General features: G+C 41.9%; 1 protein-coding gene across 2 annotated transcripts in view; it reads left to right on the forward strand.

Annotated features, from left to right (window-relative positions):
• FRMPD4 (FERM and PDZ domain containing 4) overlaps nucleotides 1–17,364 on the forward strand; it is a 531,361-nt gene that overhangs the window by 484,790 nt on the left and 29,207 nt on the right. For both annotated transcript variants that reach the window (XM_003793053.2, XM_012807155.1), the window contains 4 exons: nucleotides 5,249–5,353; nucleotides 7,832–7,939; nucleotides 13,000–13,131; nucleotides 17,082–17,201. In XM_003793053.2, the coding sequence (XP_003793101.1) occupies nucleotides 5,249–5,353; nucleotides 7,832–7,939; nucleotides 13,000–13,131; nucleotides 17,082–17,201 (465 nt within the window). The remainder of the gene's footprint in view (nucleotides 1–5,248; nucleotides 5,354–7,831; nucleotides 7,940–12,999; nucleotides 13,132–17,081; nucleotides 17,202–17,364) is intronic.

The following is a 17,364-nucleotide window of genomic DNA, read 5'->3' on the forward strand; positions in this document are numbered from 1 at the left end:
GGGGGGGGGGCCTTTTAGATAAATGGAATCATATAACAAGTGGCCTTTTGTCTCTGGCTTCTTTCCCTGAGCATAATGTTTGCCAGATCCATCCATGTGGTAGCATGAATCAGAACTTCATTTCTTTTTATAGTTAAATAATATTTTATTGAATGAATAGACCATATTTAATAGAGTTATCTATTCTGTCATGATGGTTTTCGATTTAAATAATCTCAAGTATATTTGTATTTAACAAAGATGAAAACAACTTTGTTCATTTTATTTGACAACCAAAGTAGGGGCCAGGCACAGTGGCTCATGCCTGTAATTCGAGCACTCTGGGAGGCCAAGGTGGGTGGATTGCCTGGGCTCAGGAGTTCAAGACCAACCTAAGCAAGAGTGAGACCCCATCTCTACTAAAAATAGAGAAACTAGCCAAGTGTTGTGGCAGGTACCTATCGTCCCAGATACTTGGGAGGCTGAGGCAAGAGAAGCTCTGGAGCTCAAGAATTTGAGGTCGCTGTGAGCTATAATGCCATGGCACTCTACCCAGGGGGACAGAATAAAACTCTGTCTCAAAAAAAAAAAAAGAAGGAAAATCGAAGTATGGGCCACCCTACTTGACTTTTGTGCCTTGAGATTAATACAATACATAGAAGGCTAGGCCTCTGTCTTGATTGTAGAATCAATTATGCAACAGCCTCAATGTCTTAGGACTATATACCGTGGAAAACATTGGTTTCAACCATAGGCAATTGACAATGTGTGGCTATTTTAGTCCATACAATAGCAACTGTATGACTGAAACTAATATTTACTTCTACATTGGGCCCAATAGTGAATGTAACTCTTTTTAAAAAGAAACAAATGCACACCTACCCTGCATCTTACAAGGGTACGTGTAAAATTTACTAAGGGTAGACTATAAATGCCTTAACACAATAACTCAGAAAATGCCATGAAGGCTATGTTAACCAGTTTGATGAAAATATTTCAAATTGTATATAAAACCAGCACATTGTATCCTATGCTTGCATTAATGTACACAGGTATGATTTAATAAAAAAAAAGATAAGTTGAGGCACAATAAAATAAATAAATGATGCTTGGGTCATAGTGGACATCTACTAGATGTGAGTTCCCTTAGCCTTATGTTTCATTAAAATTATGCAACAAGGATAATTGTCAGATGAAGTAACTTTACCAAGATCATGTAGCAAAGGATGCCTCTGGATCCCAGTACCTTCTTATTTTTTTTTATTAAATCAGCTGTGTACATTAATGCAATCATGAGGTACAATGTGCTGGTTTTACATACAATTTGAAATGCTTTCATCAAACTGGTCAACGTAGTTGACATTTTCTTAGTTACTGTCTTAAGACATTTATATTCTACACCTAGTAAATTTCACATGTACCCTTGTAAGATGTACTATAGGTGTGGTCCCACCGATTACTCTCCCTCTCCCATTTCCCCTTCTTCTTGGGCTATAATTGGGTTCTAGCTTTCATAGGAAAGCTATAAATTGCTTTCATCGTAAGACTAAGTACATTGGATACTTTTTCTTCCATTCTTGAGATACTTTGCTAAAAAGACTATGTTCCAACTCCATCCATGTAAACATGTAAAAGGTAAAGTCTCCATCTTTAAGGCTGTATAATATTCCATTGTGTACATATACCACAATTTATTGATCCATTCATGGGTTGATGGACACTTGGGCTTCTTCTATGTCTTAGTAATTATGAATTGGGCTGCAATAAACATTCTGGTACATGTGTGATTTTTGGTCTTCTGGATATATGCCTCGTAGAGGAATTGTAGGATCAAATGTCAGGTCTATTTTTAGTTCTCTACATGTTCTCCAAACATCTTTCCAAAAGGAACATATTAGTTTGCATTCTCACTAGCAATGTAGAAGTGTTCCCTTTTCTCCACATCCACGCCAACATCTCTGGTTTGGGGATTTTGTGATGTGGGCTAATCTTACTGGAGTTAGACATCTCAAAGTGGTTTTGATTTGCATTTCTCTGATGATTAAGGATGGTGAGCATTTTTTCATGTCTGTAGGCCATGCGCCTGTCTTCTTCAGAGAAGTTTCTCTTCAAGTCCCTCGCCCATCCTGAGATGGGATCCCTTGTTCTCTTCTTACTAATACATTTAAGTTCTCTATGGATTCTGGTTATTAAACCTTTGTCAGAGACATAACCTGCAAATATCTTCTCCCTTCTGAGGGCTGTCTGCTTGCTTTACTTACTGTGTTCTTGGCTGTGCAGAAGCTTTTTAGTTTGATCAGATCACAGTAATGTATTTTTGATGTTGCTTCAATTGCCTGGGGGGTCTTCCTCATAAAATATTCACCCAGGCTGATTTCTTCAAGAGTTTTCCTTGAACTTTATTCTGGTATTTTTATAGTTTCTTGTTTTAAGTTTAAATCTTTAATCCAGTGAGAGTCTATTGTAGTTAATGGTGAAAGGTGTGGGTCCAGTTTCAGTCTTCTACAGGTCGCCAGCCAGTCCACCCAGCACCATTTGTTAAATAGGGAATCTTTTCCCCACTCAGTGTTTTTAATTGGCTTGTCAAAGATCAAATAACAGTAAGTAGCTGGGTTCATCTTTTGGCTCTCTATTCTGTTCCATATATCTACCTCTCTGTTTTTGTGCCAGTACCATGCTGTTTTGATCACTGTCATTTTATAGTATAGTCTGAGGTCTGATAGTGTAATTCCTCCTGCTTTGTTTTTATTTCTGAGTAATGTCTTTGCTACTCGAGGTTTTTTCTGATTCCATATAAAACAAAGTATTATAACTTTTTTTATTGAATGGTAACTATGTACATTAATGCACTTCTGGGGTACAGTGTGGGGTTTTCACACACAATCCAAAACACTTCCATCAAACTAGTTAACATAGCCTTCATGTCATTTTCTTAGTTATTGTTTTAAAATGTTCACATTCTACTCTTAGATTCACTTGTACCCTTGTAAGATAAACCTCAGAAGTGATCCCTCCAATCCCCCTCCCATAAAGTATTATTTTTTTGAGATCTTTGAAGTATGACAGTGGAGTTTTAATAGGGATTGCATTAAAATTGTATATTGCTTTGGGTAATATGGACATTTTAACAATGTTGATTCTTCTCCCCCATACCATGAGCATGGTATGTTTTTCAATTTGTTGACATCCTCAGCTATTTCTTTTCTTAGAGTTTCAAAGTTCTCTTTATAGAGATCTTTCACGTCCTTTGTTAGGTAAACTCCCAAATATTTCATCTTCTTTGGCCCTACGGTGAACGGAACAGAGTCCTTGACTGTTTTTTCAGCTTGACTATTGTTGGTATATATGAAGGCTACAGATTTATGAGTATTGATTAATACAGTGAGATGCTGCTATATTCCTTGATCACTTCTAAGCCCCATTCTGGGCCTCTGTGGGGTCAGAAGGAACCCCCCCCCCAGCAAATGAATTAGTGTGGGAAGGTTGATACCTCCTTCCCCACCTTGCACCTCTGTCACACCCAGTCACTGGTAACCCCAGAGGCCTGTGACCCAGTTCCCTCCAATGAGCAGATGCTCCGGGGGGTTGAGCCTGCCTGAGTCACAGAGAGATCTTATGTCTCCTCGGCCAGGCCTCTGCACTCTGCCACCATCTGGCAGGGGAAGCTGAGGCCTGATGACCTCGGGTGCTTAATGGAAGCTGGGGTGGTTCACTCAGTTCCAGCCCCACCCCTGATTAATGTTGCTGACTTATATTTGCACAGAATATGTGATTCTGTCCTTGCTATATTCCTCTGTGGACTAGGCACTGTTTCAGTTCACAGAAACTGCAACTCAGCCCTGATCTGTACCACTGCCCAGAGCTGGTGTTTCTGTTTCCCCTACAGTCTGTGTTGGGGCGGGTTTGGTTAGAGCCTACACTCAACTTTCAGTTTTCTGCCTGCCTTTGTCTCAGCTATGATCTCCTGAAGGCTGGGTGTTTCTTAGGATCACTAAGCAGTCCTGGCACAGCCCCACCCTGGGAGTATGCCATCTTTGTGCAGGCATCTTCAATTCTCCATCCTGCCGTGCTCTGCCCAGGCCGGTACTGCCTCAGGCATACCCTTTGCTCACAGGGTCTGTGTTACTGTTCCAGATATATTCCACCAGTGTCTGCCACCAGCAAGGATGCCCAGCTTTCTCTGGTTGCCCAGAGAGACAGGGAGTGTCCAAAATATCCCCAGGGGTGTGAGCCCTACTGTTCCTGCTGCTTCCCTGTGCTGGGGGATACCATCTCTCCCTTTCTGTACAGTTCCTTCAGTCCACCGTTTTCTCCTTACCCCTGTGCCGCAGAATCAGCACAGACCTGCAACAGCCCACGCCCTGTCCACACCTCTCAAGAAAATGCCCAAGAATCTGGACTCCATGGGGGACAGGCTTCCAGACCTCGGGGTGAGAGTGGAGGGGAGTGCTGGGAGTTCAGAATTGCAGGTAGAGAATATATACAGTTTTATACAGTTTTATGCCCCAGTACTTCCTAAACAGGTTCTCCATTGCACTTCCAATTTTTGCAGAACTGTATCACATGGCTCCCTTTCTGATAAAAGAAAGGAGAGGATCCTACAGTATAAAGAACCTATAAGATGAGGCAGATGATAAAGTCAAAATTTCATCTTAAGCCAAGGTCTCATCTCGACCCTGCCCACTAAGATCACAGGTTCCCAACAAGAAGCTGAAACTCAACTTGTAGGAACATAAAGTATGAGCACATAGGAGAGTAGTGTGTGTGCATACGTACTTGCCTATTTACATGCCCACATGCCTTTAATGTAAATAGCAATGGAATTATTGATCATTTTAGAACTGTCAATGGCTTTTCTCTACCTCATTAAAGTAGATAATTGATGATGAACTCAATCAACCTGACATTTGATTTGACCACCACTTCATCTTCCACACTGTGCTCAAAGCTCTGTATTAACACCAGGGTTTACATGCTTTGATGGCCAGCCTTTTAAAAAATCCCTGGAAATGCATTTGCTCAGTAAGAACATAGAGCATGCTATTGGTAGTTCTGGTCTGGTGACTAAATCAAACTCATTAATTTATGGTCGTAACAGGGTTTTGACTATGTCCATAATTTGCATTCCATCCTTGAATTAGGCTTGCACTAAGCCTTTTTTTTTTTAGCAAAAGTATTACATATCTGGGAGGATAAAGATGGAAAACAACTGTTATAAGGTTTGAATTATGTTGCCAGTAATCAGATAAAATATTTTCTTTTCTTCTAGTCTCCCAAATCAGCATTTATTAGTGCTGCAAAAAAGGCAAGATTAAAGTCCAATCCAGTCAAAGTACGCTTCTCTGAGGAAGTCATCATCAATGGCCAAGTGTCGGTGAGTTTTCAACCACCTGTTTTGTGACAAAGTCCCACTGGAATGACCAATCCAGAGTTGGTTGTTGGTGTTTATGAAAGTATGGAATGTCAGGACTGTAAAGAGCTTGAGAGATCATTAGATTGAGGTGAAATACTCTCTAATGTGGCCAGAATGTGTTACAGCCCAGTATTTCCCAGAATGCTTCCAGGATTAGAGACCTCACTGCTTTGCAAAATAGTTCATTTGCTTTGGGATCACTGACATTATCTCATTCATACTGAGTGAAATAGGTATCTTTGAACCTTTCACCTAGTCCTTTCCATTCTGCCAACGAAGCATTCTTCTATAAAATAGCCCTTTATGTATTTTGAGAAACTTACTGTTTCCCTTGAGTTTTTCCTTATGCAAAAAACAATCTTTCAGCTAATCGAAATGGCAGAAAATTCAAATGATGGAAAGGTTTTGTGAGTGTAACTAGGACTGAAGAAATAACACCCGGATCTCCATAGATAGGTCTTGACAGAAATCATGATTGCTCAGGCATTTAATTGATCTTCAACATGAATAATGCAAAACATCAAAAGGATGTTTTATTTTCAACTTTTAAAAAAAAGAAGTCTAGTGGAGCATTTTTTGCTTTTAGAAAGCTATCATCCAGGGCTCTAAATCTGTTTGGACCTTTGGAATACCACAGTTTATCTTTAAGGTTTGGTGTTGTTCGTGATATTGTTTAAATAACTTGACAAGGGTAAAATCTCATCCACTGTGTGTTCATTGTTGGTCACAAACTCTTCTCTAGGTTGTTCCTGGACCTAAATTTGAAGATGTAGGCCTATACATCCTGGGTCAGGCTCTCATAGCCCAAGTATTGTCTAATCAAAATCTACTTCCCTAGGGCTGGCCCACATGGGGTCCAGGTAGTTGGATGGCTGATCTAACTATTGTGTTGCCCATAGGAAAGGGCCTGTGGCTGTCACAATGCTGGCCTGTGAACATGGTGTGTTCTCACCTCAGTGGGTGCTCATCATGCTGAATACAGGGTTGCTGTGCATTATTGATTAGCACAAGACTGTCCCAGTTGAAAAGTAGACAGTTCCCGGCACAGAGGAATCAACATGTCACAGAAAGTCATCTGAAACTTACCCTTTCTGCCTGGAGCTTCTAAGTGTGAGATTGGACAGTCAGGCAGTTTGTGCATTTTTAGAGAAAATATGATTCTACAAGCTGCTATAGGAGGGTCAGTTTGTCCCTGGGCTCCTGCGAGGGTCAGTTTGTCACAGGGCTCCTGCGAGGCGGATAATGTGTGAGGACTACTCTGAGGGCTGGGCATCTCCTACAGCCTCTCTGCCTCACCACAGGCCTGTGGGTGGAAGGGACATTCAGTAGTGTATGTGCCTTTCAGCTTTTGTGATGGTCTTCATTTACTGGCACCATTCCTTCTGGACTTATATCTAGACTTATTCAATGAATAAGGTGATGGGAAAGCTATGTGAGAAGTCCATGCAGAAAGGTGGGGCAGGAAATTCAGGAAAGAAAGAGGAAGTGATGGGCAGGGAGTCCATTATGGAAATACTTAGGGATTGAATTCTCTCAGACTAACTGAATGACACTGGCAAATTCCAGAACATTTCACCTTTGGGTCTGTCATCTGTAAAACAAGAGATGTCTGCTTTCCTGATTGCGGAGTTGTACTCAACTCCTAAACCTTTATGACCAACTACATGTGGATAACTCAGTTCACTACCAGGACTCATGAAATTCATTCAGACATGCCCTCTTCCTCCCCCTTTCCCTTCTCTCATTACTCACTACCTCCAAATAAAGAAAAAATTCAAAGGAATAGTGTTTACTTTCGGTCATGCTTCAAGCTTGCATCTTTTGAGTTATTTCAAAGTTACAATTTGATCACTATATACTTAATGTTTTTATGCTTTTAACACACTAAGCCATTCTTCATATTGTCCCTTTGAGTTCGAAGACCATTTCCAAGTGGGCTAACAAAGAAGTTCCCAGCATAACTTTGCACCTGAAGCTTAATGATGCTGGTGGCTCACAGTCATGACCGGTGCCAAGTACCAACAGCATTGCATCAAACAGCATCACTGTTGCTCTTGGTTCTGCTCATGATGTCCTGCTTTGCTAAACTCTGGGCTTTTAGATTCCAAACACTGAAGCTTAATTACAAAGGAATAATTCCTATAATCATGTTTTGGATGAGGAATCTTGAGGGGTTTTTTTAATATATAAATAAAAGGGCATCTGATTTTTTGATGAGAAAATGCCTTCTCCAGCTACAAAAGACTCATTTAAGTAAAAGAATTTTCCCCTGAGCAACTTAACTCAGATATCACCAAAGGAACACCTTGGTTGTCTTTAGAGAGTTCAGTTGTTTTTAAGTTGTGATTAGAATAAACTATAGACATGTACTTCTACTTCAAAGAGAAGAATTCTAACTTAACTGACTTAGACCCCCACATCGTTTTTGTTGTTAAACAGGAAACTGTTAAGGACAACTCACTTCTGTTTATGCCAAATGTTTTGAAAGTGTATCTGGAAAATGGACAGACCAAATCATTTCGCTTTGACTGCAGCACCTCCATAAAGGTAGGATGACCTACTACACTCTGTCCCTGGACACTGCCACATATAGCAAGACACACTTTGAGCCATTTTGTAGCAGCACCTCCTTTTAGAACTAGCCCTTTATTTCTAGAGTTTTATTGATTGCTTCCATCAAAGGTAGTGTGTGAATACTCAAAAACAAACCAAAACCAAAAAACTTAAACTAAAAAATATCTGCTGGTTACTTCCCCCTTAGAGTTGCAAAATGCTATCAAGGAAGAAACACTAGAGCTAGTCATTTTAATGCAACTGCAGATTAATTAAAATGGTGTGACTGTCACCAACGCTTGGCACCCTGCCCAAAGCCAGCATGATTTCTCAGCAATGTCAGGCGCCCAGAAGATTAAGATGTTAGCTTTTAATTGAATATCTGCTACTTTGGTGTCCAGGAAAAACAGAGGGTAGAATAATGTAAAGGTAATGTTTACTTTGAATTGCTGCAACCAATTTCATAGAAAAAATGTATCAGAAGGCAGAAATGAAGTATGCTTCTTAGGAAGGGTGGAAAGGAAGACTCACCAAGCAATTCAATTCTTTCAGAGCCACAGGTGAGTTTTACATAATAGGTATTATAGTAAGGCATATGGTCCCCTCCCATGCTTCCTTCCTGGAAAAGAAAAGTACAGAGTCTCTTTATATTGGACAAAAGTGTGTTCAGAAATTGATTGCTCCCTAATGCTTCATCAGCCTAAAATAGGCTTTCTTCAAATGGCACAATAAAAAGGATTTTATGGAGGTTAAAAAAAAAAGTACCTAGTCATGATCTGTACAATAATCTATCAAAAGAATATCAACTGTGTTAAAAATGTCTATCAGTAGACAGCCCTAATTCTTACTTTTTAAGTTAATCAGCATAGGCCTCACATGTGGAAGTGTTTCTGCAAAGGCCTGCTCACCCTGTATTCCTACTGTCATGATACCAGCAAGCAGCTTGTTTTGAACTGCTGCAAGTATGTGGTGATTTAGTAGGTCAAAGAGCAGACAGTATTCTTTTTAGTAGATTAATGCTGGGGCATTAAATCCTTCTTAAATCATTCTAGATGAAATATTAACTTTCTTGATAGAAGACTGTGAATTTTAAGTGGTGATGACCGGAAAAGGCCTTTTCCCTTTTTTCCTATTGAATATCAATTTCTGGTAAGATGTTAGTGTAATTATTGACCATCTAACCCAGAGGTAAGCCAACTTTTTCTGGAATGAGTGGAATCGTAAATATTTAGGCTTTGTGGGCAATTTGACCTATTACAACTGCTCCACTCTGACATTGTATCACAAAAGCAGCTATAGATGAACGGGTTGGGAAAGTCCTTAAGACAACTTTCAGGTTCAGGAATTCACTTGAAGAATTCACAGAAGTCAGCAATCTGTTCTAGTTGCAGTGTATTATAGCCAAAGGGTACAGAATGGAAACAGCAGGGGAAGAAGGTACGCAGGCAGGACACAGGTGGGGTCACAGGAGAGCTTCCCGGTGTCCTCCTCTCAGTGGATTTGTGCAGACACTGCTTAATTCTCCCAGAAATGATGTGCAACCTTATACACACAGCACTGCCCGCCAGGAAGGTTCACCTGAGTCTTGGTGTCCAGAGTTTTTATTGGGGGGTTGCCCTATCAACACCAGTGACCACCTGCATGGCTGCCCTTAAGTCTCCAACCCCACCAGAGTTTGAGCTGAACCATATGGCCCAAGGTTCCCATCATAAATTAATTGTTAGCATAGACTATCTGGCGTGGCCCAAGGTCCCCAAGTAAACAAAACCACTCCTCTCAGAAGTGATATTCCAAGGCCTTAGAGAAGTGTTTTTCAACCATTTTTTTATCTCACAGCACACTTGAACCTACAGTTAAACTTCCTCGGCACACCTAAATTATGTTGATCAAAGAAAGAGTTAAAAATATATACTGTGCTCTGAACTTCTTTCAAAAATAATTAATGACGTGGCGGCACCTGTGGTTCATTGGGTAGGACGCCAGCCCCATATACCAAGGGTAACAGGTTCAAACCCAGCCCAGGCCCAACTGCAACCAAAAAAAATAGTGGGGCGTTGTGGTGGGCACCTGTGGTCCTAGCTACTTGGGAGGCTGAGGCAAGAGAATCACCTAAGCCCAGGAGTTGGAGGTTGCTGTGAGCTGTGTGATGCCACAACACTCTACTGAGGGCGATAAAGAGAGACTCTGTCCCTATAATAAATAAATAATTACTGATCTTTAAAAATTTTGCAGCACACCTAAGATCTTCTCATGGCACACCAGCGTGAAGCAGCGCACTGGTTGAAAATCTCTGGCTTAGGCTCGACGCCTATAGCTCAACCGGCTAAGGCGCCAGCCACGTACACCTAAGGTGGCGGGTTCGAATCCCCAGCCCGGACCCGCCAAACAACAATGATGGCTGCAACCAAAAAATAGCCGGGCGTTGTGGCGGGCGCCTGTGGTCCCAGCTACTTGGGAGGCGGAGGCAGGAGACTCGCTTGAGCCCAGGAGCTGGAGGTTGCTGTGAGCTGTAATGCCACGGCACTCTGCCCAGGGGGACAGCTTGAGGCTCTGTCTCAAAAAAAAAAAAAAAAAAGAAAAAGAAAATCTCTGGCTTAGAGGTTACATCCCAAGAGAGGAAGCAAAGGGCCCAATCTTTCTGTAGGCAAGGTTAATCCGTTACTGCATAGACAAAATGTAAACAAATGGGCAGGGCAGGTTTGACCTACAGGTCATAGTCAGAGCTAACCCAGAGAGCTACATTAGTACAACTTTGACATTGTGGCCTTGTTCTGTGTTACCAACTGGTCAACTCCTTGTCACTCGACAACATACCCTACTGAAAGATATAGGTAAAGGCTTGAATCTGTTTCTTAATAAATTGAAGAAATCTCTGTTAATTCCCTCTGGCCTCTTTTCTATAGGAATCTTCATGAAACTAAGTTTGATTTCCCTGAGGATTTCAGGTGACAATGGGAAGACAGGGAACAATGGAAGGAGTTCACATCAAATCCAAGTTATCTTATCTTGTACCTAACAGGCTCATTATTACAATAGACACTGGCTGGTAGGTGTAAAATAGAAATAGTATAGTTATGAAAGAAATAACACACTGTTTGATGAAAATGGCCAAAATTCTTGCTCCAGAGTTACAATAGAGAAAACTATTGCTATTGATTTTCCAGGGTCCTCCCAGGAGGTTAGGGAAAATAGTCTATAAAGTCCATGTTGCCATACAAAGGCTTGTTTTGTTGCCTCTTTCCTGAGCCTTGAGTGAAAATGATAAAGCAGAGAATCTTTTTCTGAAATTCAACCTAGTCACGGCACTTCTATTGAATGATCTGGGGAGGGAGCTGGTAGATATGGGGATCTTTGATTTAGTGGGGCCCGAAGAAACTGACAAAGGACCGCAGAGAAGGACCACAACATCAGAAAAGTCGGTGAAAGAAAACTGTGTGTGGCAGGGTTGCTCTTTCTTGGCATTTTTGAGATTTGGAGACCAGATAATTCTTTGCCGTGGGGCTATTCTGTGCATCGCAAGATGTTTAGAAGTATCCCTACTATACACTTCAGGCCAGTAGCATTCCCAACTCTACTGCAACAACCAAAAACGCCTCCAGAAATTTCCAAATGTTGCCATGGGGGAAAATTTCCCCAGGTTAAGAACCACTGCTCTACCGGATTTTTAGCATCTGAGTGGAAATTATCTCAAAGAGGTATCATTTACTAGTTTTCAAGTACATGGAGAAAGGAAAAGGTTGAAGAATTAGTTTTGCCTTTTGCAGTAAATCTGTGTGTTTGTCTATGGAATACTTTTCTGATCATAGATGCTTAGTCCTGTAAGAGATTGCTGACAAAGCGTGCTCTGTCCACCTTCCCCAAAGATGTGAAATGAAAGCTAATATATGTATATTGTTACAGTGCTCTCATTCTGTGCCAGCACCACTCTGGGTTGTAATAAATGTTTTCTCTGTATGAACTCATTTAATCCTTATATCCATTCCAAGACATGCATTATTATCCCAAGTTTACACAGAGAGAAATTAAGATACTTAGAGATTTAAAGATTTGCCCAAAGCTGCACAGCTAATAAGCAGTGGGGTTGGAATTAGAAGCCAGACGGCTTTTGGAGCCCCCATTCCTCACCGCTCCCACACTACTCTTTCAGAACGGTAGAACGGGGCTCAGCAAACACTTTTTCTAAAAGGCAGAGAGCAAATATTCTAGGCTTTATAAGCCATGTAGCCTCTGTTGTTAACCACTCAACTCTGCAGCACACAAGCAGCTGTAGACTTTAGATAAAGAGCCATGACCATAACTTTAAAACTGTAAAACTTGGCTCAGCACCTATAGCTCAACCGGCTAAGGTGCCAGCCACGTACACCTAAGGTGGCGGGTTTGAATCCCCAGCCCGGACCCGCCAAACAACAATGACAGCTGCAACCAAAAAATAGCCGGGCGTTGTGGCGGGCGCCTGTGGTCCCAGCTACTTGAGAGGCGGAGGCAGGAGACTCGCTTGAGCCCAGGAGTTGGAGGTTGCTGTGAGCTGTAATGCCACAGCACTCTACCCAGGGGGACAGCTTGAGGCTCTGTCTCAAAAAAAAAAAAAAAACAACTGTAAAACTTTATTTTCAAAAACAGAAGGTGAAACTAGATGCGGCATGCCAGCCATATCTTGCCACCCCTTGGAGTAGACCACTTTCAGAGCTGGTTTAAGTGACAGTCCATTGAGAAGAAAGGAGAATTGAACTAAGTACATTATATAATCTATTGATAACCTTTCTTTTCTAAGAACTTACATGATAAGCTCCTGCTCCAGCTACTTACCAAGTTAACTCTCTATTTTGAACTCCATAAAACTTTAGGGTGGTTGAAAAAGCCAGGAGGAGGGCAAAAGGAGGAAGGCTTTATTTCTGTATCTTTTTGGACCTATGGAGCATTACATTTTAGAATCAAGTGAAGCTACAAAAGTTCCAGATCGGAAGCCTACATGTTAATATTTTTCTGGCCATGGTAGTCTCCACAAGAGGGTAGCCTCAGTTTTGATCTCATCATGTCACTGTTCCCTCTGTAAGGATGTCATCTTAACCCTTCAAGAGAAGCTCTCCATCAAAGGCATCGAACACTTCTCCCTCATGCTGGAGCAGAGGACGGAAGGGGCTGGAACGAAGCTGCTCTTGCTTCATGAACAGGAGACTCTAACTCAGGTCTGTGAAATTTCGCCCTCCAGCGTGGGGGCTGCTGGTAAGAGTAGAGGTTGCCCAGTTCCAGACTTCTCCCTCCCTCTAATACTTTAAATGTATCGATTGTATCCCAGAGTTTTCTCGCAAAAGGGACTGCTGGCCTTCAGAACGGATCTGACACCTCAAGTGATGTTTCCCTTTCTGCCAGTCCTTCACAGATTGTCCATTGGTCTCGCCACCAGACTTTTCACTCACAGACTCAGCAGCTACTCACTGGGAATGGAGCTGTGTAGAATTATACTTTAATTGCCATGACTTGTTCTCCTGCCTGGGCCATTGATCTCGTGAAACCATTAAAAAGAAATAGTTACTGAGATGACTGAAATTAATCTGAAATCCTATTTAGTTGTTGGAAATTCAGGGTTCATACTTCAGACTATTTTTGGAAGCCTGAAATCCCTGCCCCAGTCCTGTTCCCTATAAATATATGATCCACCAATGTATCCCAGCTCTTGGTTACCAAGATGCCACCCCCATCTGTTCCCTGGGGGAGACAAGCAGGCTGCTCGGCTGCTGAATTCAGAGCAACACCCTGAATTTTTCTGTGATTCCACGCAAGCAGTGTCTTTGTTGAATGTTTAAGAGATTTCAACAAATTCCTCTTCCATAGGAGAGGAATCTTCAGGGATGAGAAAACTTCAGGGAGAGGGGCATGAGGGGACACCAGGAGGAGAAACGTCAAGACACCGCCAGCTGGAGAGAGTGGCAGAAAGTGTTGTCACACTAAAGCAATTCTTGGTTGTTGTATAATTAAAAGCTAGTGTCCCACACATCAGGTCCCGCAGAGATCTCTGATCCTTTTCATTCAGTCTAACTCGAAGTAATTAATTAATTAGCAGGTTGCTGTCTGTGTTGGTGTATATTCCTCTACCTAAATTTGACCTATCATTTCTATCAAGTTGACATCTACCTACAGATATTTTCAATCATTTCTACTGATCGTTTATTTTAACCTGTGCCAAAACACTCTCGGAACTAGATGACTGACTTTATGCTTCATTACAGGGGAACAGCCCCTGTTATACAGAATCTCTCAAGTGAAAGGTCAGTGTCTGGGTCTGACTTGCCCCCAGAAGCAGAACTTAAGGATTCAGATGCATGTGGTTTATTTGGGATGAGATCTCAGGAAACACTAGCAGAGGAAGGGAGAAGGGGGAAATTGGGAGGCCAATGAAGAATGTGTCATCAAGCCAGTTTCCACCGTGGGCAAACGGAGCTCAGTAGGGCACTGGGAGGCATTGTAGAACAGTCACAGAGGTGTCGAACTAATGGGGAGGGAGCAGGGACGTCTGTCCACCAACACGCTGTCTGTTATTGGTAGATGGGCAGCTCCCTGGTTATTCAGGGTTTAAGCCTCGTGCTGTCAGAGGGTCACTGGTATTTGCAGTAAATAGCCTTTAGCTTGTAGCAGTCAGTGCCAAGGGCATATGGGCCAACAGCCAGTTACTATGAGTCTAACAACCCCTCCCCCATACACAGCTTTTGATCTTTCCAGTTATACTCTCCAAACTTTTATCTAAAGCTTTATGCTGATTTAACTGGACAAAGAGTCTTTAAAATTCTCTTCTGATTCTAGGTAACCTAGACGTGTTCTAATTTCTAAATTTCTCATGAAATGTGTGAAGGAAGCAAAAACTTCTAAGAGCGATTCTTGCCTTATCTTTTCTTTTTCTTATTAGAATCAGAGCTAAAAGTCAAGTGCTAAAACCCAAATATTATCTCTAGAAAAGATTATTAAGTATCCTGAAACAAACCAGCTATATGCCTTTGAAATCAATAGCTATGAAAAATCAATTACTAAAATATTTATAGGTATGACGAAAGGGGGAAGAAGTATGAGAACTCTATAATATGTCCAATAACTAAAAATCATTTTACAACATTTAATTTTGATGAAAACCCCCATAGGAACTTTTAAGCAACGCTACCTGAATTTCTGGCAGTTTGATACTGAATGTACGTCTAGAAAATATCCCTATTTACACTGTACTTAAAGTTTTTAAGAAATTATTGGTTTTGGTGGCTGGGCATGGTGGCTCATACCTATAATCCTAGCGCACTGGGAGGCCAAGATGGGTGGATTGCCTGAGCCAGAAAGAGACCTCGTCTCTAAAAATATCCGGGCATTGTGGCAGGCACCTATAGTCCCAGCTACTTGGGAGGCTGAGGCAAGAGAATCTCTTGAGCTCAAGAGTTTGAAGTGGCTATGAGCTGTGATGCCATAGCACTCTACCGAAGGGGACAAAGTGACATTCTGTCTAAAAAGAAAAAAGAAAGAAAGAAAGAAAATAAATTGGTTTTAGAGAGTCTTATTCAAATAAAAGTAGAACCAAGAGGGCTTATAAAAAATCCAAGAAAGATTTTGACCAATAACAGGAGTGGGAGATACCATGATTCCTGCCTTTCTAATATTATAGCAGTCATTCTGCCAAAATAGCCCATGGAGTCACTGTGAAACACAGCACTGCAGCCCTCAGCTTCCCGTTTCCTTTTTCCTGGTTTATCTGGTTTATTTCCCTATCAGTCAGTGATAAGCAGCCCAGAGCCCCAAGTGTTACAAGTCTGCTCTGCCTTGCAGAGATGACCACGGCCAGGAAGCTGGCGTGACTGCTTTTCAGCAGGCCCAGATATTTAAAACTAGGGTGTCTTTTCCCTTTGGTATTCTACTCAACAAAGTTAGCAGTGTAAACTATAAATACCTGCACACACACCCCAGGAGACTCGATAAAACGATTTTTTATTTTGAATTTTTAAACGGCAGCTCACAATTATTTTTATTTCGCCAGCTTTGTCCCCTGCATAAAAGTAGTTAAACTCAACTGTGTTGGTACATGCTACATGGTTTTAGTATTTTTTTTTTTTTTTGGTTAACTCCTTTATGAGAAATCAATGACCTTTGCCTTCTTTAGTGGAGTCCCCTAGGTCTTTCATTCACTCAGCTGTTTATAAAGTATCTACTATTATTATTACTTTTTGATTCCTTTTGTTGCAAAAGGAATTAAGAAACTAACATCTAGTGATTGATACATACTGGGCTGGATGAAAGGAAAACAAACCGATATGATCCGTGGGCCTCAACACTGAAGAACCCGTGGTATATTCTAAGCAACTGTGGACAGTTTGAACAGTGTCATGCTATGAGACATCTGGGATAGCTTAGACACTTGTAGAATCCAGACGTAGTACGTGGGCCAAAACTTCTTCCTGTTTTCCGATGTGATGTCCTCCAAGGTTGACACCACTGTGCTTTCATTGCTACAGTCTGGAGTCTAATTTGCGAAAAAAAGGCACGGCCGTGTTATGCAACAATAAACGGTAGTGGACACCTCTCTGCTCCCTGTTCGGATGCCCTGTTGTACTCGCCAGCCTAGATTCGGTGTGCTGTCACTAGCAGTAGCCAGTCTGCAGAGCTTCTTCCAAGGACCACACTCAGACCACTAGAGCCAGCCATGTCCACAGCGGGAAATTCATGTTCCCTGGGCCCCCCCAAACCGATGACTTGTCATTGCTCCTTTGGCTTGGTGTCAGCTCCGTGGTGTAACTGACACTCCCAGGTCACCTGCAGGATGACGCCATGACTACCCTCTGCTGGGCTTCCCTGGGATGGTACCCTTGCTTGGCTTCCTCTCCTTCCCTGACCTGCTTCTCCCACCCCCTTGCTGGCCTTTCCTGGGAGCGCTTCCTTAATAAGTCCCCAGCACACAAACCCTCATCTCAGGTCTGCTCCTGGGGAGCCCAACCTAAGTTCCAAGGTTATGCGCCATTTTCAGGGAATGAGGATCTATTATAAATGCTGAAGAACTTCCACTGCTTCTCGCCTTGGTGACTAAAAAAAGTTGACTTTGCTTCCCTGTTCCTCAGCCATTCCTCAGGTAGCACTGACAGAGTCTTGTGTGACTGGTCTGCCCTTCTAGGTGACACAGAGGCCCAGCTCCCATAAGATGAGGTGTCTTTTCCGAATTAGCTTCGTCCCAAAGGATCCAATTGACCTTTTAAGGAGAGATCCGGTCGCGTTTGAGTATCTCTACGTTCAGGTATGTGAACATATTGGCCTGTTTTATATTGATATTGTGGGAGACATGAACTTGGGGGGTTGTCTGACTTCTTTAATTTGGAATCTTCTCTTTGTTTCCCACCCCAAGCTCAATGAACTATGAAATGGTTCTGTGGTGCTCTTTTGATTTTTTTTTTTTTTTT

This window comes from Otolemur garnettii, unplaced genomic scaffold (assembly GCF_000181295.1).
Source record: "Otolemur garnettii isolate 467f Iridium unplaced genomic scaffold, OtoGar3 scaffold00065, whole genome shotgun sequence".
NCBI lineage: Eukaryota > Metazoa > Chordata > Mammalia > Primates > Galagidae > Otolemur > Otolemur garnettii.